This window comes from Nannobrachium achirus (assembly GCF_963921795.1).
Source record: "Nannobrachium achirus genome assembly, chromosome: 12".
Classification (NCBI taxonomy): Eukaryota; Metazoa; Chordata; class Actinopteri; order Myctophiformes; family Myctophidae; genus Nannobrachium; species Nannobrachium achirus.
In genome coordinates this window covers 29,750,897-29,775,803 of record NC_137832.1, presented here as the reverse complement: position 1 = coordinate 29,775,803, position 24,907 = coordinate 29,750,897, and the positions used below count along the sequence as shown (strand labels likewise).

At 40.9% G+C, this 24,907-nt stretch overlaps 2 protein-coding genes across 3 annotated transcripts in view; one reads left to right on the top strand and one right to left on the bottom strand.

Annotated features, from left to right (window-relative positions):
* The window catches only part of adam28 (ADAM metallopeptidase domain 28), a gene marked incomplete at its 5' end in the record, with an annotated part of 50,006 nt that extends 41,812 nt beyond the window's left edge, over window positions 1–8,194 (top strand). The window contains 9 exons of the mRNA XM_080738560.1: window positions 276–471; window positions 1,652–1,757; window positions 2,519–2,681; window positions 3,559–3,639; window positions 3,833–3,923; window positions 5,752–5,851; window positions 6,071–6,155; window positions 6,995–7,090; window positions 7,999–8,194. Of these exons, the coding sequence (XP_080594686.1) occupies window positions 276–471; window positions 1,652–1,757; window positions 2,519–2,681; window positions 3,559–3,639; window positions 3,833–3,923; window positions 5,752–5,851; window positions 6,071–6,155; window positions 6,995–7,090; window positions 7,999–8,031 (951 nt within the window). The 3' untranslated portion in view covers window positions 8,032–8,194. The remainder of the gene's footprint in view (window positions 1–275; window positions 472–1,651; window positions 1,758–2,518; window positions 2,682–3,558; window positions 3,640–3,832; window positions 3,924–5,751; window positions 5,852–6,070; window positions 6,156–6,994; window positions 7,091–7,998) is intronic.
* A 2,477-nt stretch (window positions 8,195–10,671) lies between these two features.
* Window positions 10,672–24,907, bottom strand: part of ppp3cca (protein phosphatase 3, catalytic subunit, gamma isozyme, a) — a 41,921-nt gene continuing 27,685 nt past the window's right edge. Inside the window, exons 7-14 of one of the 2 annotated variants that reach the window (XM_080738861.1) lie at window positions 24,415–24,492; window positions 24,214–24,308; window positions 23,783–23,908; window positions 23,286–23,363; window positions 22,316–22,400; window positions 20,333–20,430; window positions 17,606–17,632; window positions 10,672–15,187 (exon numbers count right to left, since the gene is read on the bottom strand). In XM_080738861.1, coding sequence (XP_080594987.1) covers window positions 15,036–15,187; window positions 17,606–17,632; window positions 20,333–20,430; window positions 22,316–22,400; window positions 23,286–23,363; window positions 23,783–23,908; window positions 24,214–24,308; window positions 24,415–24,492 — 739 coding nt within the window. In that variant the 3' untranslated portion in view covers window positions 10,672–15,035. The remainder of the gene's footprint in view (window positions 15,188–17,605; window positions 17,633–20,332; window positions 20,431–22,315; window positions 22,401–23,285; window positions 23,364–23,782; window positions 23,909–24,213; window positions 24,309–24,414; window positions 24,493–24,907) is intronic. The other variant, XM_080738862.1, reaches the window with a different exon arrangement.

Here is a 24,907-nt window from a genome sequence, read left to right as displayed (position 1 = left end):
TCTACAAGCTGACAATGGGGCGCAAAGCGACACGTTGTGAGTTTGTAGATCTGCTATTTTCACTAGCAAAACGTCTAATCTCTCTTTTGGATCACAGGCTAAAAAGTTGGGGAACCACTGGTTTAGAGTGAAAGCTCTTGAATGAAATGTATTTAAAAAATGTCCAGTAGGCCTAGAGTCAAATTCATTGCGATGTTTATTATGATTTCTTTGGGGTATCATCATATGTAAAGAGTAAAGACTTAACCCTGGCGTGGCTCCCAAACTTTCCTCAGATCCTATCTGCGTCCAGAGAGTGTCGCAAGAAGGACGACGACTGTGACTTGGCGGAGTACTGTAATGGAAAGGACGCTACCTGCCCTGAGAATGTTTTCACTGTGAACGGCCTATCTTGCGACGGAGGAAAAGGCCACTGCTACAATGGCCAATGTCCACAGAGACCTGAGCAGTGTATGAGGATGTATGGGCTAGGTAGGTCTCCTAGAGTTATAGATACCTGCACAGAGGAGCTCCTCAAATGTCTTCAAAGATTCCATTTTAAGTACTTTCTTTTTATGTTTGGTTAACACGTTGCAAGCCGCGGCAGAACCCTCTGAACAGAGGTAGCGCCGAAGAAATAAGCCATTTATTTACAAACATGTTTTAAAAAAACAAAGCCCACATGATAACAACACGTAATGGAGTGCTCGATACAGCGTACATATTCATCCTGCAGAGGTCGGCGATCTTACTTTGGCGAGGCGGAGGGGAGATCAATTCCATTCGTTTACGTGCGGCGAAGCAGGGAAAGGAGCGATAGAGAAGCGGCGCTCCGAACGTGATTGAAACCGCGATCCACGAACAGAAACAAAGAGTAGCCATCTTGTGTGTCCTTCTTGTCGATTTTCAACACTGGGGAGAGTTCATGGCCACTCCTGGCCAGCCATCCATCCAGAATGTGAGTCAACGGCGTGGCCTGCTGGATATTACGAGTATCACACCCAGCACCAGAAAATGACTGTGAGAGCATATTAACCGTTTCAGATAGCTCCAAAAAGACACAGAGAAGAATTTCCGATGTTTTTTTTTTTTATTATTATCATTTATATCAAAAGTCCGAGAATAGACGTGTGGCTGATGGGACCCAGTAGGAAGTCCGAGGGAGTACGACCAGGCTTAGAAGGTGTTAAAATGCATGCTATGTGTAAAAAATAACCAGAAATGTAACCTGCTTAAAAGCTCACCAAATGCATACAGGCCGTGAAAGGTTGTAACAAAGTGAGTGACACACATAAATTAGACCAAAGACAGATGAGAGGGAGACACTGTAGAGAGACGGCTGCTGTGGTTGGTTATCGTCACTGTCGGGCAGAAACCTCAGATCTCCAGGTTTCAAATGTGTATGTTTTTTCGTAAAGTAAAGCCCTGCTTCAAGACTGCCACACAAAATTAGTGAAAATAGCAGATCTACAAGCACACTTGTGTGCTTGTAGAAAGTTTCACTGATATTTTCACTGATTTCACATAAATCATTTTTAAAATGATGAATACAAAACGAACGGTTTTGGACATAGGTTTCCACCCAACAAAGACAATGATGGCCTTGACTTCCACCTCTTGTCTCTGCACAGCAATAAAGTAGTGTTCTTCTTCTTGTTCATCCTGTCCACAGCTGCTATAGAGGCCAGTCCTCAGAAGTGCTACAGCGCCAATACCAGAGGTACCTACTATGCCTACTGCAGACGGACCCCGGACACATATATCCCCTGTCAGCAACAGTGAGTCCCGCCACCATCATAGCATGCAGTTAGAAAATGGTTTGTTATTGGGCATATCAGTTGGATTGGCAGTACGACGTAGGTTCATGGGCCTGAACCTCTAATATTGTGAAAATTGCAGATCTACAAGGTCAGACCTTTTCTGGATCAGGGCCCACTTGAAAATCTCAAAAGCGGGGCACCCACTGGCCTACTGGTCCAGGCGCATACCACTTCGGCATTGACACATGGGCATGTATGCCTGGCGGCGTCGCCGGTTCGATTCCCAATCCGGACGACCTTTGTCGCTTGTCACTCCCCATCTCTCCCCCCATTTCCTGTCAGTCTACTGTCCTGTCAATAAAGGCATAAAGCCCAAAAACAAATCTTTAAAGAAAAAAAAGAAAATCTCAAAAGCGTTTGTGGCCCACCCATCAGACCACGCCATTTGGTTGCGATATTAAATGGTCAGATAGGTGGGCTGCTTGCAGATGGGTGGGCTTCATTATAGATCTGCTATTTTCACTAGTCTTGTGCAACAATCTTGTATGATGTAGCAGGGCTTTACTTTACGAAAAAATATAAAAATGTGAAACTTGCCGTACAGGGTTTCTGCCCGACAGTGACAAAATGTTATATTATCAGTGAAATATGCCAATTATTTGGGGGCCCACCACTTGCAGTATCCTCGCCCCCGGCCCACAGGTTAAGAACCTTTGGTGTAGAGCTAGCTCAGGGTGAAATGAATGTACTGACCAAAGCCCTCCCTGTTTCCATGACAGAGATGTGATGTGCGGGAAGCTCATGTGCTCCAATGGCAATGAGAATCCAAACTACGGCCGCATGGTTAAGTTTGGGGAATGCAAGGCAGCTTTCTTCGGTGATTACTCCAGCACAGGCGACAGAGGACAAGTGGACACCGGGAGCAAATGTGGAGAGGGAAAGGTAACGGGGGTCACTTTTTCTTTGAGATAAAACCATACTAGACTGTGGTCACTCTGGATCATAGCGTAAGAAATTGTGTGCGTGCACACACGCACACACACATATACAGTATATTAGGGGTGTAATGATACATTTAATAGCGATACGATACGTATCACTATACATGGTTGACGATACGATACATGGACGATATTGGTTCATTGAAGGCGATACGATACGATTCAATTCAATGATTTAAAATCGATATAGTAACCCTAGCAAAAAATGTAATCTGTGTGAAACGTGTCAATAGTGCAGGTTTTTAAGGGAAAATCTATTATGGATATAAATAAGTAAACACTGATTCTCTAGCAAATACATGGACATGATATTTCAACTCATATGGACAAAGTCCACACTTTGACATTAACACAAAGATTACAGACATTTATCAATAGAGGAAAAGTATTTAGACCATTCTTTTTAATTTTCCTTCTCAAAATGTCTAAATACAAGGCACAAATACTTAGTTTCCATACAATGGATTTTTTTGCATTGCAAAACGATTCAATACCAATTATCTGCATTGTAAAACGATACGATACAAAGCGATATTTTGCTTTTGCATAACGATATAGTAAATCATTTCAAATTAAAATCGCCCCTACACCCCTAATATATGCATTACATTCACCCATTCATGTGCACATTCACTCACAGACAGGAGAGGAAACTAATCTGCTCATCGGAAGCTGTTATGGGTTCAGTGTAGTTCAGTGTCTTGCTCAAGGACACTTTGACACTAACCCAGGGGGAACCAGGGATCGATCAGGGATCGAAAATACAAAATGCACACATAACTAACCAGTCCAATATGACATTTCTTCTTCACTTCAAGGTCTGCAGCAATAATGAGTGTGTGGACCTTCAGACAGCATACAGAAATATCAACTGCTCAGCCAAATGCCCAGGCCATGGTGTAAGTATAGCTACACTTTACAGTCTGATTGAGATTACCGGTACAATAACATTCTCACTTCAATCTGTTATAGAACTGTGTGAACGGCTCAGTGGTTCAACTACAGTACCATGTCCCCATCTTTGCTGATGTAATGGATTTTGACTTTGCTCTCGCACACTTTGTATAACACACTACACTAATTATTTTTCAGGTGTGTAATCACAAGAACCAGTGTCAGTGTGAGCCTGGCTGGGTGTCTCCTACCTGTGATACAGAGGACGGAAATCAAAGCATGATCAGAAGTAAGACCTGCTTTCTTCAAAAAAAAAAAAAAAAAAAAAAAAGATGTTTACCTAGTTAAACAACTACTATCAATGATATCCCTGCATATTCACGTTATTCCTGGCCCCGCCCCCGGCTTCCTGTTCATATCCTGAAAGAGGCGGAGGCTGAAAAAGCTGGCCTGAAAAACATCATTTGGTTTCCTGTTGTCCTTGCATTAAAGTGTCAGTAGTTGGCGTTCTAGGCTCTGGGCTCTGAATGTACCTGGGTTGCCATGTCTGCTTATAATAAGCAATTTGTGTCTCTAAAAAAAGTAGTTGCTTATTGGGCTTACTTTCTAATATTTTTTAAACCAGTGGTTCCTAAATCTTTTCATATCAAGGACCCCAGATTACATATTTGTCCACAGTCGCAGACCCCCATCTGAAAATATGTGGTGCCAGGGACCTCCACACAGATTTATGTTGTTAAAATGTTTCAAAAATATATATTTTTTTCCCTCAATATTTTTTAAATAGCAAATATACAAGCTCACAATGTGTCGCAATGTGACACATTGTGAGCTTGCTGATCTGCTATTTTCAAATGTGAATGTAAAGTAGTATAGCCTACTGTAGTTGCTTCTGTTGGGCTTATTTCTTTGGCAAAATCTGGCAACAGACAATTCCATGTCACTTCCTTACTTGGAAGTGAAAAGATGTTTATGAAGCAGCACACAAATAAAAATGCTCCAGCGCCCTCTGTAAAAGGAAAATGGCAGCCTCCATAGAAAGGCCAGGAATATGGTGAATATTTGGGCACCAATTAGAGGTCTTCACGGGTCCAATTTGAACTACCCGAACCCAAAAGGACCCAGGGAAATGGACCCGGACCCATATGGCCCCGTCTATCATTTGGAATTTGAGAACCGTTACCCGATCAGCCCCGAGACGTGATGGATCCGATCCGAACGGCCCCGCCTGTTATTAGAAAAATTGGATCCGAAACCCGAGCAGAACGGGAGATCCGAGACCCGAACCTGTCGCCCCGAAATGAAAGAATGCCAACGTTATTATATTAAGAGTTGTATCAGACATATTTCTTACCTAACGTCGCCACGGTGCTGCTGTTGCTGTCAGCGGCGCTGTGCCTCTCGCCAAAAGATGATCTTTTCCCAGACCAGTAAGTCAATGCGGACAGTTTGTAAATACAAATAAATCCATGTTTTTATTCCTTCTTCTTTGGCTAGTCAATGCTAATGCTATCGTTTTCTGTCGCATGTGTTGTTCATTATATCTTTCTGCTTTGAGTGTCCATTTTGCTCTGCAGAGCATGACAACACGCAATGACAACTCCATTGTAAACCGTTAACCAAAACGTTACGTTAATATCTTTGATAATAATAACAATCCAACTGATACAGTCAGTGTTGTTGTGACTGAGTGAGTTATACTTCTCAGTTCTCACAACCAATGCAACAGATTACATGCTGCATCTTTAGTGCCATCGTGTGGCGTTATCCATTTGGTGCAGTTGTTGCGTTCGCTTTCACTTCAATCTCGGCCTGTCTCGGCTCCACTCGGGTAACAGGAGATACCCGGGGAACCGGGGCAGACGGCCCCGGCCCCGGCCCGCCCCGCGGTAAAAGCTCGAAAACGGCCCCGTTACCCGGCTCGGGGCGGTTCGGATCGCGGGTAATTTCGGATCTCGGGCAGGTCCGAAGACCTCTAGCACCAATCCCTCTATTTGTTAGGAAAGCTGCAAAGTTGCAACTAGTTAAAAACTGAAAATACTGGTTAAGTATAGAAATATAAATGAATAATTGTATGTACTGTACCTGACTGTATTGCATGCTCCTTGTTTGTGCAGACAGCATTATCGGCGGTGTTGTTGCACTGTTGCTTCTGGGTGCCATTGGCACAGCTGCAGGGATCCTCTTGAAACGAAGAAAAGGTCCAGTGTTACCAACGTAAGTGAAGGCATCAGCCAGTAGGCTCACTGTCCTGCAAATTTCTGAGTGGACAAAAGTGGCACCATACCAAATTGTCCCCATGTGTTCATACATTTTGCAAATAACTAAAATAAACTAATCTCTTGTAAGCGTTAGATTACATAAAACTATGCTAAACAATTTAAGATTTAGCTAGGCATATCCCTTTGCCTTAAATCCCTCTCTCACATCCAATAGTGTTCGCACAAAGCAACATGTGGTGGATAACCCAGGCTTCAACCAAAAACCAAGGCCAGTCATCAGCCACAGCACTGCAGCAGCGGTAAAGTGACTTTCATAATCACAGTCAAATGTGAACTTAAACAAGGACAATTTTGTTTTGTTTTTTTACAACAAGGGTTCATATTTTAGATTGTAATTAGAGAAAAGAAAAGCTGAGTGTTAAAATGCATTTACTGCTTTCTATTGTTTTAGCGATTTCAGTATTTTGATTTCAGTGGGTGGGGGCATGCGTACAAGTGGCTAAATATGTCTTTTTAGACATAATAAGCTGTCAATTTCTTTGTTACTATTTACACCAGCCCCCATAAGTCACATCTGCCAATGAAAGATTGTGGTGCATCTTGGGAATGGGCTTATTGTGACTAAAAATACATATTTAGCCACTTGCAACCTGGGGGCATGCATGCAAATCAAAACTGTTAAAATCACTAAAACGATAGAAGTAAATGAAAACATTTTAACACTCATCTTTTCTTTTCTCTAATGGCAATCTAAAATATGAACCCTTGTTGTAAAAAAACAAAGTTGTCCTTTAAGTCGAATGTATTCTCTTTACATTTGCTGGTATACACCAGCAAATGACCCAAAAGAGACATTTTATGTCTCCCCTTGACCAAAACCAATCGATGCAACACGTTGTACGCTTGTAGATCGCCTATTTTCACTACTTCTTACGTGTTTAGTTTTTTTAAATTTACGGATTGTTTTTGTTTTTAAATGTATGAAATTATTGTGGAAAAAAAAATATTTTTTAATAATAAAGAAATTGACGAAAATGATTACTCAATCAAAAGAATTGGTCTCCTGACTACCTGATATACCCAGTGCAATGAGTGCATACTGTATTGGCTGATGTTATGGCCTGTTATGACATTTCAGAACAATCTACACAAACCTAAAGGAGCCCCGCCCCCACCCCCTCCAGCAGGGAACAGACCCAAGCCTCCTGTCCAGAACTACACAGCTGCCCGTCAGGTAACGACCAAGTATTACAAATATAGATGATCCTGGTCCATTATTACTCAGCTACAAGTGAAAGTTGCTCAGTCAGATTTGTACTTGCGTTAATACTGGAGTGTATGCTTTTAAAAAAGTATCAATGCATTGCTGTATTGAGAAGTAGGCATTTCCCACCAAAATTCTAAGATTTGCCAGTCCACACAAACAATCTATAGGCCTAATGGTGAAAATTGAGAAACGGCAAGATCAGAACGCTTCACATTGAAACGTGATGTGAGCTTGTAGATCGGCTATTTTCTCCATGTTTGAAATACTAGAAATGGAGTTGAGTCAAAAGCAAAGTATTTGTCTCTGAAATGTAGTGGAGATAAAGTCAGAAGTATCCAAACATGCAGCACTCAAGTAAATGTGCCTTGTTACTGTCCACCACTGAGTACCGTAACTGATTTTAGATATGTACTGTACCTTCACGGCATTTAGCCGATGCTCTTATCCATGGCAACAGTGACAGTAGAACGGGCTTCTGTTCGTAGTTCAACATCACAAGCAATCAGAAGTAGGGAGCAGGGAACGGTTGGTGCCATGATGCCAATAAGCAAACTGTAATCTTCGGATGGAGTGCCATCAGAATAAATGAGAGCTAGTGAGAAGTGCAGAGATTAGTTAATCACTGTATTAGACACCACGTACTGTACATATGTATTTCTCCAGCAGTTTCAGAGTATAGGGCTAAGTGTAGTCATTCTCCTTTTGACGGTAGCAGTTGCCAATATCACCTTGATTAGGGACTTCTCACTCCACTGTCTTGTCTTGAAATGTCTTGTGTTTTATTTAGTTTGACACAGTGCAATCTAATTTAACATTTAAGCTTCAATCAACCATTACAATTGTCAGCCAGTTTAAACCCTTTCTTTTCTCTATAGGCTCTGAGACCGGTACCTCCACCAAAAGTATGATATCCAGTGGGGAACGAAGAGTAAATCAAGCTCTCAGCCTTATCCAACACCACGCTAACCCAAGCCTGCAGGCTAGCCAGAGAATGAAAACATTGAAACTTTACATAACAACAAAGACTCCTTGGACATTTTCTCTACATTCATGTTGTCTAAAGCCTAATTTATGCTCCGAAGAATGACAAAGTATATGAATTGGGACGAAGTTCTCCTCCTCAGAAAAGTTCGGAGGAGTGTTTGTTTGTACCAATGATATGCAAACTGCAAGATGGGCAAACTAGAAAGGTTGGGCTTTACGTTGTTACATGTGAGCCATGCATTGAGTGCTGCTTATGATGAGGCATCAAAAATGCTCTTTTTGGTACTGTAAGGTCCTCTTGTCCTGAATATGAGCCATGTTTTTGTATACCTTTTTTATTTATTTATTTGTATTGCCATGCTACAGAATATTGCACTCGCAAACAACATACTGGACCAAATTGTATTTGTAAATGATACTTTTGTCACAGAACATTAAGTAATTTTTCAATGCCATGTTTAAGCCTAATCTTACAGACTCATGTAATGTCCTACGATGCAAGCCGCATCAACAGCAGCGGTTCTCAAAGTGGATTCCAGGGACTCTGTGGGTTCCTTTAGGGGGATCTAAATTGACACATGCAAGTGTGTAACTCTAACAGTGTACAAATGGAACCAAATGAACCCTAACATGTTCATTTGTACACTATCAAAGTCAAGGGGAGACCTTGACATTTCAAAGTTAGAGAAACACTGATCTACAGAATCTAGCACAGCAAGGAATAATTGCTCCAAAGTCTTTGCAACCGTCTGTCGGGTGGAAACCTCCTGAATATGGAGTTAAAGTTATACCATGTAACTTTTTTTATAAAACAAATCTTAAAATTGTCCTAACTGTTAAATCGCTAAAGTTTTAGAACACCCACTCTGTTATTTTCAGCCTCTGAAGCCTTCTCTTTATATGTTTTCTATGAGTCATGAGGGGGGTAGAATTTCCCGGCAAAATGATGTCATCTCCCACATGATACACTACCGGCCAATCACAGCGCGGATCATACACCACCGGTCAATCACAGCGAGTCTTGCTGTCTCTAAAGGAAGTAGCTTCCCTCAGCAACTGTGTTTACATTGAAGGAATCTTGCCTGCTACTCCCTCAATCCTGGTCTAAAAATGACGGGAGACGGCTCTACGGATGCGTATCGGCGAGGCGGAGGTGCTCCGCGGCGTCTCCGGATGAAAAAAGCAATACCGCTACTGACCACTAGTTGAGCAGCTTCCACAGTACAGCTTTAATATAAGAGTTTTCTGCCCGACAGCAACATAATAGAACAGGACTGTAGAACAAAAGCTAGTGAGTGGGGAAGCTGCAAGCTAGTGAGTGGGTTGCCCATTCAGTTTCTACAGGAGCTGCTCTTCTGCTTTGTTACTAATGACCTCCATGTAAATAAGCTCTGATTATATTGCTTATCCTTGCTGAGTATTGTATGATTCAGATTAAGACACTGAACAAAATGAAAAGGGATTGTATAAAATAAAAATATCATGAATCCAGGTTTTACATCAAATATAACGGAAAGTAACAATACTGTATAAAGCAGCAATACAGGTTGCACATCTTTGCTGCATCACTAAACCACAAACAGACCTACAGAGCAGTGCGATTTATGTAAAAAACTGCTGTTTAAATGATGACGTCTTTGAAATATTTTCACAAGTAATAAAACATTTTTTTATAAAAAAAAAAAGAGTATCTTGACATCTGCTTGAATTGTGTAAAGAATGGCTATACGTTGTTAGTCCCCAACCCATCAGTGATCTGGGTCATGAGAAGTTATTTATTTGTCCATGATTTCATGATGAGAACTTTATTGATCCCTAGCCCCGGTGTTGTCTTGTCTTGTAAAGTCTGTTTAACAGCAAATGATAACCTTTCAAGTTGAAATTCATTCAGTTGAAATTCATGGCCTTCCCTAGAATGACTCCAACATAAAAGTGAAGCATCACCTTTGTTCATATTTCCATTAAAGTTGCACACCATGAGGGTATAAAGATTGTCTGACCGAGCAGTTATAAAATATATGTACCTGCTCAAATGTTCCTTTCCTGAGCATCATAACATTTGTTTGAAAGAAACAAGTTGACAACAGGTCTAGATGTTAGAACAATGTAATGCTTAATTTATGCTCGGTAGTATGATGGCGCCGTGCGCTGGAAATAGCTGATCTACAAGCTCACAACGCATCACATCCACAATTCATTGCACAGAATCAGGCTCAATACTCCCAACATGATTCATTGCACAATGAAGTATAAATCAGGCTCAACACTCCCCACTCTCAACAAGAGCCCTTAACAAGGCACTTCATCCTCAACTACTCTGCTCCTGGTCACTGGCCCAAGTAGATGATTGTGGTTACTGGTTAGTAATGAGCAGCTATATGAACGTATGAATAAATGAAATAAGGCAGAAATTATTAAAGCATTAAAAGAAAGAAGAGAACCAAGCAGTCAAAAAATGTAGAGGGGAGGAAGTGAAGTTAAAAGAAAGTTTATTCCATAAAAATGCCAACATGTTTCGACCGGATAAGGTCTTCATCGGGGAGAGAACTGAATTGGCCCGTTTTTTTTTCTCCTTAAAGTTTGATGCTTTTATAAATTTCTTTAAACATATCCTTCAAACTTGAGCGACAAGTGAAAACCCAAAATAGAGGGAAAACGTCATTTTATTTTGAGTTTAAGTTTATTATTTTCAAGAGATACATCTACGAAGAGAAAGATTTCATGGCCTCGCATGATAATTACGGTACTTGATGAAAGGATTTCTGGTCCCTTTTTACAGCTATTCGGAAGATTTAGTAAATGAATGATGTTCTTTACAAGATATGTATAGAACCTGACAAGTCATCATACTGGTTGTTCACACAATTTCTATTAAATGTAAACCCAAAAACTAAGAACATTTCCCAGGTTACCCGTCAATAGACAGCTTGGAAATGGTATAGCATAAGGATACAAAAATGTATTTTTTACCGTCATCCAAATATCTCCATGTGCTTGAATGAGACGTTGGAATTGGCTTCATTTCATACTGCACGCACACATACACAAACAAACACACACACACACACACACACACACACACACACACACGTTGACAGGTGTGGCCAAGGTGACATGGCACATGAGATCAAATGCCTTTATAAAAAGGGTAAATTCACAAGTGAATAGCAAATCTTAAAGCTTTTTTTTTGTATTCGTTTTCCTTTCTCAAAAGACAGAAGTAGACTTACAGACAGGTGTATCAAAGCACCAGTTAAAAGTTGGTTGTATTTCCAAGTGAAAAATAACAATCATGTCTTAAAGGGTTTCGGACTGGGAGCGTGGGCATTCAGAGTAGGGGTTGTTCAGAACAGAACAGAATACTTCAGCACAAAAAAATAAGACAAATCAAGAAAGAAAGAAGGAAGAACAAAAAAACAAAACACCAGCAATGTGAGTGCAGTGATTGCCTATTAGTCCCCAGTCTCAGTTTGACTGCCTGTGTTACAAAATGAGTCAGCCGTGACAGAGATGATTACAGTACTGTTTAGGGCTTTAATAGACAGCTGCTTGTGAGGCGGCAGTGTACCATTTCACAACACCATAACTCCCATGGTGAATGACTCAGTCCATCTATTTCTGGGGTAATCAGGGTTATCACATGGTGTTGCTGAACAACAGCGTCATTTTGCTGAAATTCTAATCAATTTATATGCAATCCCCTTATTTTCAGGAATGTAGTCATATTATCGTAATCAAGAAAGGAAAAACCCACAGCGTGTAATCGATGATAGATGGTGACACTGCTTTAGCGAATAAAGGAAACAAAGCATGGCCCTTGATTAGTGTTTGACAAGTGACAATCAACTTCAAATCTTTGCTTGGGTGGAAACCTTGTACTATGCACAAAACCGCTGTAGTTTGTGACTTAATTATGTAGTCTAGTTATATTTATATAGTTACAGGCTATTGTAAATAGATTTAATTTATAAAACCCACAGAAAGACTTAAACACTTTTAACCTGGCGTCGCTATATTTTGGGTAATTTTTTTCCCACGTTTGTCAAAAATAGCAAAAATAGTCTTTCAGACAGTCTATTTTTGCTACAGTTGCGTGACACTGCCATACTCCGAAGTATAAAATAGGGCATTCATTTATTTAAAAAAACATAAGATGAAATATGGAGAAACAAGGTTTCTGCTCCAACAGCAACGATATCAAACCAAGTGCCAAAACCTGGTTAAATACAATGAAACCTCAATAATACCTCAATAATAATGCAAATAAATTTCAGTCTAATAACAGCAGCACTTACTCTGCATTAAGGGGGCAAATGTATGTGGGGCCATATGTGCAGTCCATGTGCAGTACTCAACCCTAAGATCAAGCTGTTGAGAGAAAAATCACAACCAAGTGGCGCTCTCAGAGTTGATATGTTCTTGGAACACGACATACTGTATGTCAGGGTTCCCCAATAGGCGGCCTGCAGGCCATTTGCGGCCCGCGGGGGGCTACTGTCTGGCCTACACCAACCCCAGTAATAATGGTGGTATAAGAGCAGCAACAACACTAGTATATCGTCGTTGTCGGCTGGAAATCTCGTATCTCCAAATTTGTACAGTACGTTCTTTCGCAAATCATACAAGGCCGTCGCACAAAAGTAGCCGATCTACAAGCACACAACGCCTCGTGGTGCGAGGCGTTGTGTGCTTGTAGATCTGCTGTTTTCACTAGTTTAAATATTTTTTTAAATTATAAATTCAAAACGAACGGTTTTGGACATACAAGATTTTCACCCGACAACGACGATATCGGAACTGTCGCTGGAGTAGCAGGAACACCGCCGTCTCCCCCTGCAATGTTGTGGCCCTCGGCTTGGTACCCTAGACATAATTTGGCCCTTGGGGAAAACTAATTGGGGAACCCTGCTGTATGTCTTATTTGAACCAGACTGAAAACCTGGCTGCTGAGCCATCAAATTACCGCGCAGGTACTGTACAAACTAGGGCTGCACAATACATTCATCTTGAAGCATTTGAACCCATAATTCATCATTACAGAGTACTGGAGAGGAAACGATAGCGTAGTCAAGACTTCAACATACTGTAAGATGCAAAAGTGCGATAACCAACCATCACTCTCAGACGGACACATAAGTTAATCATACCAATAATCATGGTCTCGTTATCTAGTAAAAATAATGTTTTCCATCTTAAAACGATAAATGTGCAGCCCTGTCATTCTGTCAGAACTGACAATGTGTGTTAAAGTAAATGGTAATGTTGCTTACAATGTTCTACGGGAAGGGAGGGCGGTGGACACTGATCAAAAATGGCAATCAGTGATTCTGGGACTCGTTATTTCTTTCCCCAGATGAGTTATAAATAAAACTATGACATTAAGTCTTTGTGAAACTTCCTTGGGAGGTATAAAATAATCATTTGCAATCATTTTCTGGTATCTACTTCCCTTATATATTGTTCCCCATTTAATACATATACATTATATTATATATATATATATCTTTCAAATGACACACTCACACTCTCACACACACAAACATATGCACACACTGTACAGAATGTATAACCTTCAAAAGTCATCAGATTGCCTGACAAGAAGCATGTGAGATCTGAATGCTCCTTGAGGCCATGTATTTTGTACTTCCTAAATACTTAGTTGGCCAGAGTCCCACAGGGGTCCAAACAAGGCCCTGTACATGTGGTGTATTTCCCTCTACAGCACATGTACTGTATATCTTAGCCAGAAAATAGACAATCTACAAGCTTACGTGTCACACTGCAATATGTTGCAAGCTTGTACTGTATATCTGCCATTTTCGCAGATTATTCATCCCAGAACATACTGGGACTCACGTGGTTAAAGCCTATATCTTTTTTCCCTTGCCAAGCACATAGAAGACAATGATAGAAATCCTTAAGTCCGATTTATACTTTATACGAAGGCATTGTGCGCAGACAAGTAGGGATGGGACGATATGAAAATGTCATGTCACGATTGTGACCAAAGCAATTGTGATTTACGATATTGTGCTAATCAAAATATCCCCAACAGCCATTATCATGGGGCGGAACATTTGCCTTGTAGATCAGCTATTTCTTTGCTGATTGACTGAAAAAAAAAAAAAAAAAAAAAAGACTGCATCAAGTTGGCTACGTTATTTCCAGGACCGTTTTACGAATTATAAATGGCATCAGATATGCAGCTCGACAAAAGGTGCATTGATCCCAGTGCATGATTGAGGATCATTTTGCGATAAATTTAAATCTCCACGATAAGATTAATGTAAGTGTGTTTTTATCGCGATAAACGCTAATAGCGATTATCATCCCATCCCTATGCCGAAGACAGCAGATCTACAAGGTCACGGTGCTTCGCGCTGTGAGATTATAGGCCGGTTATTTTTGGCATGCGACAACACCATAAATCGGAGTATAAATTAAGCAGAACTGCTTAATAAAGGGTCTGTCTACGGCACTGTATGATTAAATCAACTAAAATGTACTAAGTATTCTCCCTTCCGCTCAATCATTGACAATTATCTATAATTTATAGCTTCAGTGTACATAATACATTTGAATGATTGTGAAATGTATTCATTCAATAATTTGTAGCTATTACATACAATATATCTAATATAATCCATTTAATAAATAAAACATTTTTCTCTGCTCTCACGTCACACCATTGTCGTTTTCCAGCAGAAAACACAGTTTTCTTGTTTCGTTTTGAGTTTTCCTTTTAGAGGTGTCCAGTTCCTTTGCCTGTCCGAATGTAGGCCAACAGAAGACAGACAAAGAGAGAAAGAAAGATTGATGCGTGAAAAGAGACTTGGAGCCTGGATAGGATAGGAGGGGGTTGAGTGACAGTGGGGTGTGTGCATGTGCGTGCGTACATGCTACTGTATGTACTGTATGTTCAGCACGCCTATCCATTGGTGCCGTTCTTGTTGGTGTTGATTGTGTTGCCGTCGGGCTGCTTTCCATCTTTGCGGGGAGGCATTCTCTCATTTATCCTGTCCAGGCCGCGCGCCTCCTCAAAGTTACGGATCTTCCTCGTTGGAGAGAATCCTTGGATGGCTGCAAGGCAGAGAAGACACGACGATGAAATGAGGAGCAGCTGACAACAGCGCTGCTTAGTCAACATGGCTATTCCTTTTCATTATTAATGCACTGGTAACAAACGTTGAACAGTTTACAAAGTAAAATTCTCAGTGAATGTATTTAACACAGGGAGTGTAAAAACAGTTAAATGAACACAGAGGACTGTATAATCTAAAAACACTATTATTTAGGTTTAGCTTTTGTACAACCTAAAAATGTCCCTGGAAAAAGTCAAGATCCATGTTACAATTGACACCTAAAACACACAAGACAGTGTCTGCACAGTGGTGCAGAGGAGAAGACCAGTGAACACAACACATGCACACTAGTGACACCTAGTGTCCAGTGGGGCAAGCTACAGCACAACACCTCACACCAAAGAGCACTTACGGTAAGGTTCCCACAGCCAAGAAAACATGTGCAAATAAGAAAAAGACTGTAAGTGACGGTTCAACACAATGCGTTCAAGAAAAGTCATCAACAGTAACACAAGATAAAATGGAATAACTGTAAGATTAACAGCTAACACCAACAAGGAATGATAGTCAAAGGGTACTCTTGCACTACCAGGTATCTGTGACAAATACACACTAGTGTGCATTCTCAAATGCATTCTATTTTGACTACATGAACCCTACTGTCCTGTCCCTATGCTAGGGCGAAAATAGCAGATCGGCTATTTTCGGTAAAGAGGGAGAAAAGGAGGAGACCAAGTACAGATCCCTGGGGGATCCTGGTCAATGAAGTACTGTATGTAGGGTTGAAGTGGTTATCTGACAGTCTGTCTCTGTTCATCTACTATTATTAATGACTAAAAGGGTGGCATCAGGTATTCATATCAAACTGAACACGCTGTGCAGTGTCTGGAAAAAGTAGTGTTGAAAAGCACTAGGTTTAACATGTCAACACAGGAGGGATGGTGTGGAGAGAAGAGAAGACAGTGTGGCAACAGCCAAGCAGCATAACAGGATTATGCTCTGAAAATATCCTTGAGCAGGGAGGTCCCCGGCCTTATCTGAGCCAGGTCTTATAGAAGGCTTTTCTGTGGGTGGGGATACAACTTGGCTACACACATCTAGAGCCCATGTGACCTCTGCCTACTGCTGCTTGTCAATAAGTGACTGTCACTGGCCTAATTCCCCTTATATTAGGGGCTGTTCAATATTTATAGGAAGGGGTCATATTTATAGGAGGGGTGGAGGGTCATATCAATTTGAAAATATAGGTATATACACTACAGTACATACAATATATAATTAAGACTTGTGAAACATTTCTCTGCATATAATCGCCATTGAGAGAGAAAGACTGAAGGCTGAAGCCATAGAATAGAAGAGATTCTGGATTAACTTCATATTTATGACATAAAAACCATGGACTGTGATACAGGGATAGGACATTTAAATGGTTAACCGTGTATTGTACACACAGTGTAACACTAGTTCTGTTGTTCAAAGTGACCGGAAGCAGTTCTGACTGGATTTAAAACAAGGGGACGCAAGGCATAGTGTCAGGGTTCGATATGCACCACAAACATCAATTTTCTCCTCTGGAATTTATCGAATTTCTATAAAATATCCAACGTTTCTGGCTGGCAAAAAGATTACAATATTATAAAAAATAAATGCACTCTGGTTTGATCAGCCCACCCGCAACTTGGATGTGCCCATCCAAAAGGGAAATTGTTGCAACCCCACTGTGCTGTAAGTCTCTTAAAAAGCTGAAGATTATTTGGTGGGGAAAGAATTTGTCAGATATTAGAGAGGGAGGGTCACACCTTTTTATGTCAGAGCACTTTAAAGTCTTCCAATGACCCCTCATTATAAATATCAAACAGTCCCATAGCACATATTTGGTAGAGCTCAACTGGCAGATTTTGCAGATAAATCAGACATAATTGGACTTTTTGACAACATTATTATCAGCCAATGTGTCCAAATTTTAGCCACTTTAAAACATGTCATAATGGGCAAAAGGTTTAAGCTTTAGCAGTCACCACAATGCAATGCGTTGTGAGCTTCTAAATCAGCAATTTGAAAACTGTTGAAAAGTTTGAAAAGTTTCATTTTATATTTACTTGTGTGCTTGTTCATTGTAAACAAAAAAATGTAAAGGGAAAAGATTTCATGTTTTCTATGTCTGCACAGTGTATATAATCATACATTATTATAAAATGAATGTATGCCAAGAGGCACTGATGATGCAAGAGCAGCCAATGGTTTTGCAGAACACCACTCTGTGACATTCTGTGACATAATAGAACACACACAAAAGGGTGATACAAATACAAGTAATGCAACAGTACATGGCTACGTTAAGTAGGGTTGTCGTCTTAAAGGTAGAGCACATCACACATACACACACACAAGGGTTGACCCACAGAGCCATGCGTACCTTTTCCCTCAGGCGCCTCAATGATGGCTATAGTATAGTACGAGTAGATGTGAGAGGAGGGGGGAAAGAAGTCGTCAAAAGTGACCAGATAACAAATCAAACATGTCACATTAAACCAGTGGTTCTCAAACATTTTCATGTCAAGGACCCCCAGTTGAAATGCATTTGGCCATGGACCCCCATTTGGAGACACTTTATGCCAGAGAAGAGCTGTCAACATTGGTCAAAACCTTTCAAAAATAATAGTTCTACGAGCTCACAATGTCGTGTTGTGATCTCGTAGATCGGCTATTTTCAAATTTGTAGCTTGTAGATCAATCAGCTTTTTTTAATAGCTTGAACAGTGAATAGGCCTTTAGAGTTATGTTGTTCATTTAGCAAGAGGCCCCTTGGAACTGCTTCAAGGACCCCTGGGGGTCCCCAGACCCCACTTTGAGAACCAGTGTATTGAAACACAGAAGCTGTATTATCAGTATCAGGGAAAACAAACCACAACAAAGGCCAACACCCACAGCAATGTAATAATGGATGCAGAATTCCCAGCCACAAGTCAAACTGTAGTATCATTTGGCAAAGATACATTTTGTTCTCTATGTACTGTATACATAATTCCAACGATGTATGTGCATATAATATGTATTATTTACTTCTTAAGTCAGAGTAAATGAATAGAAGAATAACAGCATGCATACATGACAATCTTAAAAGGAAATATTATGATTGAATTATATTCATTATATTCTCCAACATTCATCATGGAGAAGTCATTATACAGAGTTTCAATATAGGAGTCACTGAGTATGTGAGTGCACAGGCAGGTGGGTGGGAGGGAGGGACAACAAGATAGCAACCCTGTTGAAGTAAAAGGGTGTTAGTGTTAAAGGGTCAGGAGAGATGAGAGGGAATGTGGCCGTAGGACTGTGAGAGACACAGTAATAAAGCGCTGTCATGGCCACTGATAAATGCATACTGTATTTGGACGCCCACGCGCAGTCATACAGTACAGTTGCAATGACTCATAATTAACACACCGGCAAGATCACACAAACACACCAAAGAGGCATGTTATAAAATAAGAAATCCACCACCTATTCTGGCAGAATTATTAACAACCCAAGCTAAAGAATAGAGGTTATTGGCTGATTATTACACACTGGATGCTGCTACATTTTATAAACATGGAGTCGTTTTAAAATTGATTGAGCACAACTTCACATTACACTGTTTTTAATCTGTTTGTCGCAGACAGCGGTACATACACCACATGAAATGTTGAAACCTCTAATTAAATGATCACGATCCTTGAAAAGAAAAAAATATATGTTATTTCATGTGTCAGAAAAATGTGTATGTGATAAATGAGTGTTCTGATAACAGCATCATGCAGGGCATGAAGCGTAGCAGCAGCCATCTTTCTACCTCAGCAGTATAATGAAGCACTCAGTTTTTTGTGACACAGACAAATAACTGGAATGGGGCAACTAATCTTTCTTGCCTGTAGAAACAAGGTTTTTTATTTTTGATAGATTGCTATGCAGGCACTGATATGGCACAATAATCCAAATCAGTGAGCAGCACGCGCGCACGCACGCACACACACCCACACACACACACACACACACACACACACACACACACACACACACACTATCGGCTGCACCCATTCGATTTCAACTCGCCTAAGTCATTTCTCTGAGAAGGGAGTATGAGAGCAATGGAATGGAATGGACATAGATGGCCTTTCTATCAAAGGTCACCACATCACTCTCTCATGCCGCACCACGGCAACTCTAACCCCCACTTCCCCCCCCAGCATGGCGGTCCGGCCCCCGGTGTGCCGACAGGGTCCATCGGTGGGCCGAGGCCACATTTTGACCTTTAGATCAGGGAGTAGAAAAGGCCCACTTCAGGTGACAGGCACACTTCCCCATGCAGGCCAGCACCACCCACAGCTCAGCCCAAAGGCTTTGTGGTGCTGTGGAGGGAGGTGGTAGGGGAGGGCGGGCAGCGTTGATCCAAAAGTCGCCAAATTCTCCTGCTGTGATCGTGCCACCATTAATGTAGCACCCTTCAAAAGGAGACTGACTGGTTCGTCGCTGAGCAAAAGGGGAGCCGATGTATGCATAAGACTAGTCTAGCACCACTGATGAATGGTAGTTACCAACAGCTGTTATTATTTAGGATTAGGGATGGGACAATATGAAAGTTTCATATCGCGATTATTGTGACAAAAGAAATCGCGTTTTACGATATTATCGCGATAATCATAATCCATTATCCTGGTGCGGAACATTTGCCAAAGAATTGTCAATCTACAAGCTCACAACGTGTCGCAGTAGATGCCTATTTTTTGGCAAAGATATTTGATACAGAGTGGAAAAAAAGAATGCATATTATAAGTAAGTACCTTTTACCGATTATAGAGGGTTTAAGTGGTACCCGATATGCAGCTCGGCAAATAAAAGTTGAATTGATCCCAGTGCATGACGGAGGACGATATCACGATAAATTAAATCTCCACAATACGATTATCGTGAGTGTTTTTAGAACGATAAACGATATAGCTTATCGTCCCATCCCTATTTAGGATAACCAATTATTACAGCACACTTTTAATTTGGCTGGGTGTCCTGGTCGGCCTTGGTTGGATGGTGGTTACAGAGGGGGAAAAAAAATGAAGGAGGCTTGAAGAAAGTCTAGGACGTAGAGGAATGAAATGCCACTTACCACTCTGTATGGTCTGTTTGCCCCCTGACAACACCCCCAAAGGCAGGGTACCGGTGGGAGTCAATCCTTTGAGTGTTAACACACTCTCACTCTCTTCCCTGTAATAGACAGACACACACACACACACACACACACACACACACACACACACACACACACACACACACACACACACACACACACACACACACACACACACACACACACACACACACACACACACACACACACACACACACACACACACACACACACACACACACACACTACACACTTCAGACCTGTCATTTAACAGGTTAGCAGAGTAGCCTACAGTAGCAGTTTAGAGCAGTGGTTCTCAACCTCCAGGGGGGTCCCCAAGTTATTTTGGGGGGTCCCCAGATGATTAACATATTGTGCAAAGCTGTTTTCTTGCTCAACAGTAAACAAAGTATCTGCACATTTCTAAACTGACAATTTGAGGACTTTTTAATACCTCTAAAACGACAAATTAAACATTGGCAAAATTGTCAAATATTAGAGGCAGGTAGTGAAAATAGCCGATCTTCATGCTCACAACGCCTCACGCGAGGTGTTGTGAGCATGTAGATCTGCTATTTTTACAATAGAACCGTGTACAAAATGTAATGCCTCAACTCTTAGTGCTAGTCAGGGTGAGGGGTCCCCAGTTAAATGATTATTTTGGGGGTTGCGGCCATCAGTGGTGCACTGTGTTTTGTTCCCATGTATATGTAATGTTACATGTTTTAAATGATGTGCTAATAAACTAAACTAAACTAAAAGGTTGAGAACCACTGGTTTAGAGAACATCTTATCGCCAACCCACTCTGGATAGTAATGTGAACAAGACAAATTGCTACCACATGACTGTGTCCCCTTTACCCAATTCCTTTTTATTTTTTCTCTTTTTTTGTCTTGAAAACATGTGCAGCAAAAATCTAAAATTAAACTATAGTTAGGGCCAATACGCAGCCCTCACTGCTGATCCAACCAATACTGTATGTCTGAGTCAGTGTCAGGGGCTTTGTCAGAGTATCCATTTTACCTGTCTGTGTTAGCCCTGAAACATAACTGTCATATCATGACTCCTAGGAGCCACGCCATGAATATACTGTGATATATATACTGTATATACTATAAGAGTTGCTACAGGGGGTCCTCCAAATCTTTGTGTTTTCTTCTCCTTTTTTATATTAACCAAAAGTTCTCTGGCTAAAGTTCTGAGAACTTTAGCCAAAAATAGCAGATCTCATAGATCTCACAACGCCTCGCGCTGCGAGGCTTTGTGAGCTTGTAGATCGGCTATTTTTGGCAAAGTGCTTTGGAGGGGGAAAAGAGCAGACTAAGTACAGTGAAAGGTCAAGTTTATTGAGTATTGACGGTTTAAGTGGTTCAATACTCTACGTTGAAGACCCCTGCTGTAAAACAAAACTGACTGCCCGCCCCTCTCTCAATCCAGCCCACTGTGGTAAAGTCTGACAGACTAGCGACAGCAGCATTTATCTGGTAAAGTCTGACAGACTAGCGACAGCAGCATTTATCTGGTAAAGTCTGACAGACCAGCGACAGCAGCATTTATCTGGAATAACCACTAATGGCATTATACTGCTGGAGCACATTGTGACTCATGAGCTGCCAGCTTATAATCCTTGCAGGGCGGCTCCATGTTTTCAAACACAACTTCATTGTCCAGAATGTACACTCAAACGGACTCCTTTCAATTGAATTACCACTGTCCTTAGCATCTTCAACCCCACACAGTGTAGTGTAGTGTGTGTGTGTGTGTTCCATTTGACTATTCAGACTTTTCTCTAAACAAAATCCTCTTTCCCCTAGCAAGCCTTTATGTTAAAACACAGCTGGAGGTTATACGGTATATGGTAATACGGATGCTGGGGTTTAAGTGGTTGGTTAGGAGGTAATCTTTTCGTAATGATGGGAGAATTATATGGAGTTATTAGGAGTATTGAGGCGATACCAGACCTGAGGACAGAGAAGACTCGGGCCATCTTTCCGACGGCGCGGATCTTGTTCCGGATGACCTCCTTGCGCATAGCCGAGGTGCCTCCTGGAACCATGTAGTAAACAGCATGAACACCAAGACACGGTACACTGTGTAATATTCACCTCTACTCACAACATAACAGTAATGTTCTCTATTCATAGGCATTGGCATTTTGATATGTGTTAACACTGAATTTACTGTTAAGCATTGCTGTCAATAATCCCTGGTGTGACCTGTGAGAGAGAAGACAGGCAACACTGCAATAAATGTAAACTCCCATCTAGTTTGTGCTAGTTAGATAGCCTTAAATGCCCCTGGTGGAAGCTTTACCATGACCACTGGCCCAACTCCACACCACTCCACACCACACCGCCCACTTGTGTGAGGTTTTCCACTACAAGGTCCTGGGTAGAGTGGTGTGAAAGTGGTACTAAACGGGGTACTAAAAAGTATCCACTCTAGAGTAGGTCTGAGCTAGGCCAAACAGGGCCAAACACTTCATAATGACTGATCACTCACTGGCTTTTCATTTAGACCACCAGGATATAGTTGTAATACATGATAATAGATTCTATTGTGTTATAACCACTATTATAATCTATTATAGTATATTATAATTATCATAGTAATACATTAATACTTTATAATGTATTATAATCACAGTTATAATCCATTATAGTGCATTATAATTAGGATAGTGGTAATACAAATTTATTATGTATTATAATCACAGTTAAAAGGGTCAATTTGTTTCTTACCGATAGAGGTACTTTTGTGTAATGGAAAATGTAGATACTTTTATGTGGTGCGGTGTGGTGTGGTGTAGTGTGGTGTGGTGTAGTGCTAAAACTGCAGTCGAAAAGGGGCTTAGACATGCTACTGTCTGCATCACATCCAAAGGATGAGCTTTGAACTGCGGGGTTGCCTCTGTTGCGTTCTCAGTCTCACCTTCACAAAGGTCGTCTCCCTCCGACATGAGCTCATCATCAGAGCAGATGTTCAACACGTTCACCAGCATCTCCGTCACTGTGGGCGCAGAGGGAGGACACTTCATCATTTAAAGGATGAAAATCATTCTGTGACAAAACAAGTGACTAAGAATGACAGACAGACAGGCAGATTTAACCTTTCAACCTTTGAAATAATTACATTAAAACATATAACGCCACATTAGCGGTGTCAAGTTAAATCCATTGTTGGCACATTTGAGAGAGGGAGAGCAATACTATTTTTAGAAAAAGGCTGAATAACACACTGATGAAGATTGTATTTATTACAATCTTACGGATATTCCACAACAAATTCCCAGACTTTCCCTGTTTGGATATTCCACAAATTCCATCAGTTCCTGTGGGAACTGGGAGCCCATTGTTCATCACATTCTCCCCTGTACGGACGGGGTGAGAACAACAATGTGAGATCATGGAGGAGAGAATGACACAAACCTTTCTCCCCAACAAAAGGCAGAGACCACGTAAAGACGTCCATGAAGTTGGGAAGCCAGTAAGGATGGGGAGAGCAGTTGAACTGTCGGATGTTCATCACGTTGTTCTCGTATTTTAATACAGCAGCTAAAATATATGAGAGAGAGAGAGAGAGAGAGAGAGAGAGAGAAAGAGAGAGAGAGAGAGAGAGAGAGAGAGAGAGAGATTTCCTCAGTAGATGTATAACTTTTTCTGATGGAAAATTTATAATTCTGATGCTTTTGTAAGATCTTTTTCTGTAAGTTGCAATGAAACACAGCTCTGTTTAAACATTTATTTTATTCCCATTTAATTGTACATGTTGTTTTGTTCCAAATGGCAAATTAAATGTACAGTATGTTTTCTCATATATATGTGAGAGAGCGAGAGAGAGAAAGAGAGAGAGCTCAAACCTTTGTTGTTGTAGACGTCTAAGTAATTTGGAGCAGAAAAGATGGTGATTAGTGAGGGGAAGCCTGTAGTCTGGCTCTTTCTGTACATCCGATACCTGTGAGGCCACAAAGAGAAAACACAGTGACGGTTCATTAGACAACACCTGCAGATAAACTACTGTGACACACACAGGTTGCATTGTTAAATGCCTGCTGACCTACCCGGCATCCTGCGCTTCATGGGCCCTTATTACCGACAGCAGGTTATTATTTACCAAAAAGTCGCACACCGCTGAGTAACTGTGACAGAGATGGAGAGAGAGAAGAACAAAGAGAGAGATACATCAGAATCAGTTATTACTAGACATATGTTAATGTCTATGACAATTTGATACACCACAAAGTTTCACCCGAGACAGCTGGCCATCAGACATGCAGAACCTCACATACTAATAAACAGCCTCAGACTAGAATGGCTTTACAATAGCAATAGTGATTATGTCATGTTGTTTTTACTTTGAGAGGCAATCCGCTGAGCTATCCAGAGCTAATTTCCCAGACTGCACGACCGATCAGCATCAAACGTTCAGTAAGCCATAGAAATACCTCCACGGATATATGTACCCGTATTTATTTGTAATTTTTTTATACTTGACATGTAATGACTTAATGACTGCAGAGAATTCATTAATTAATTCCTCTGCCAGTGTTTTTA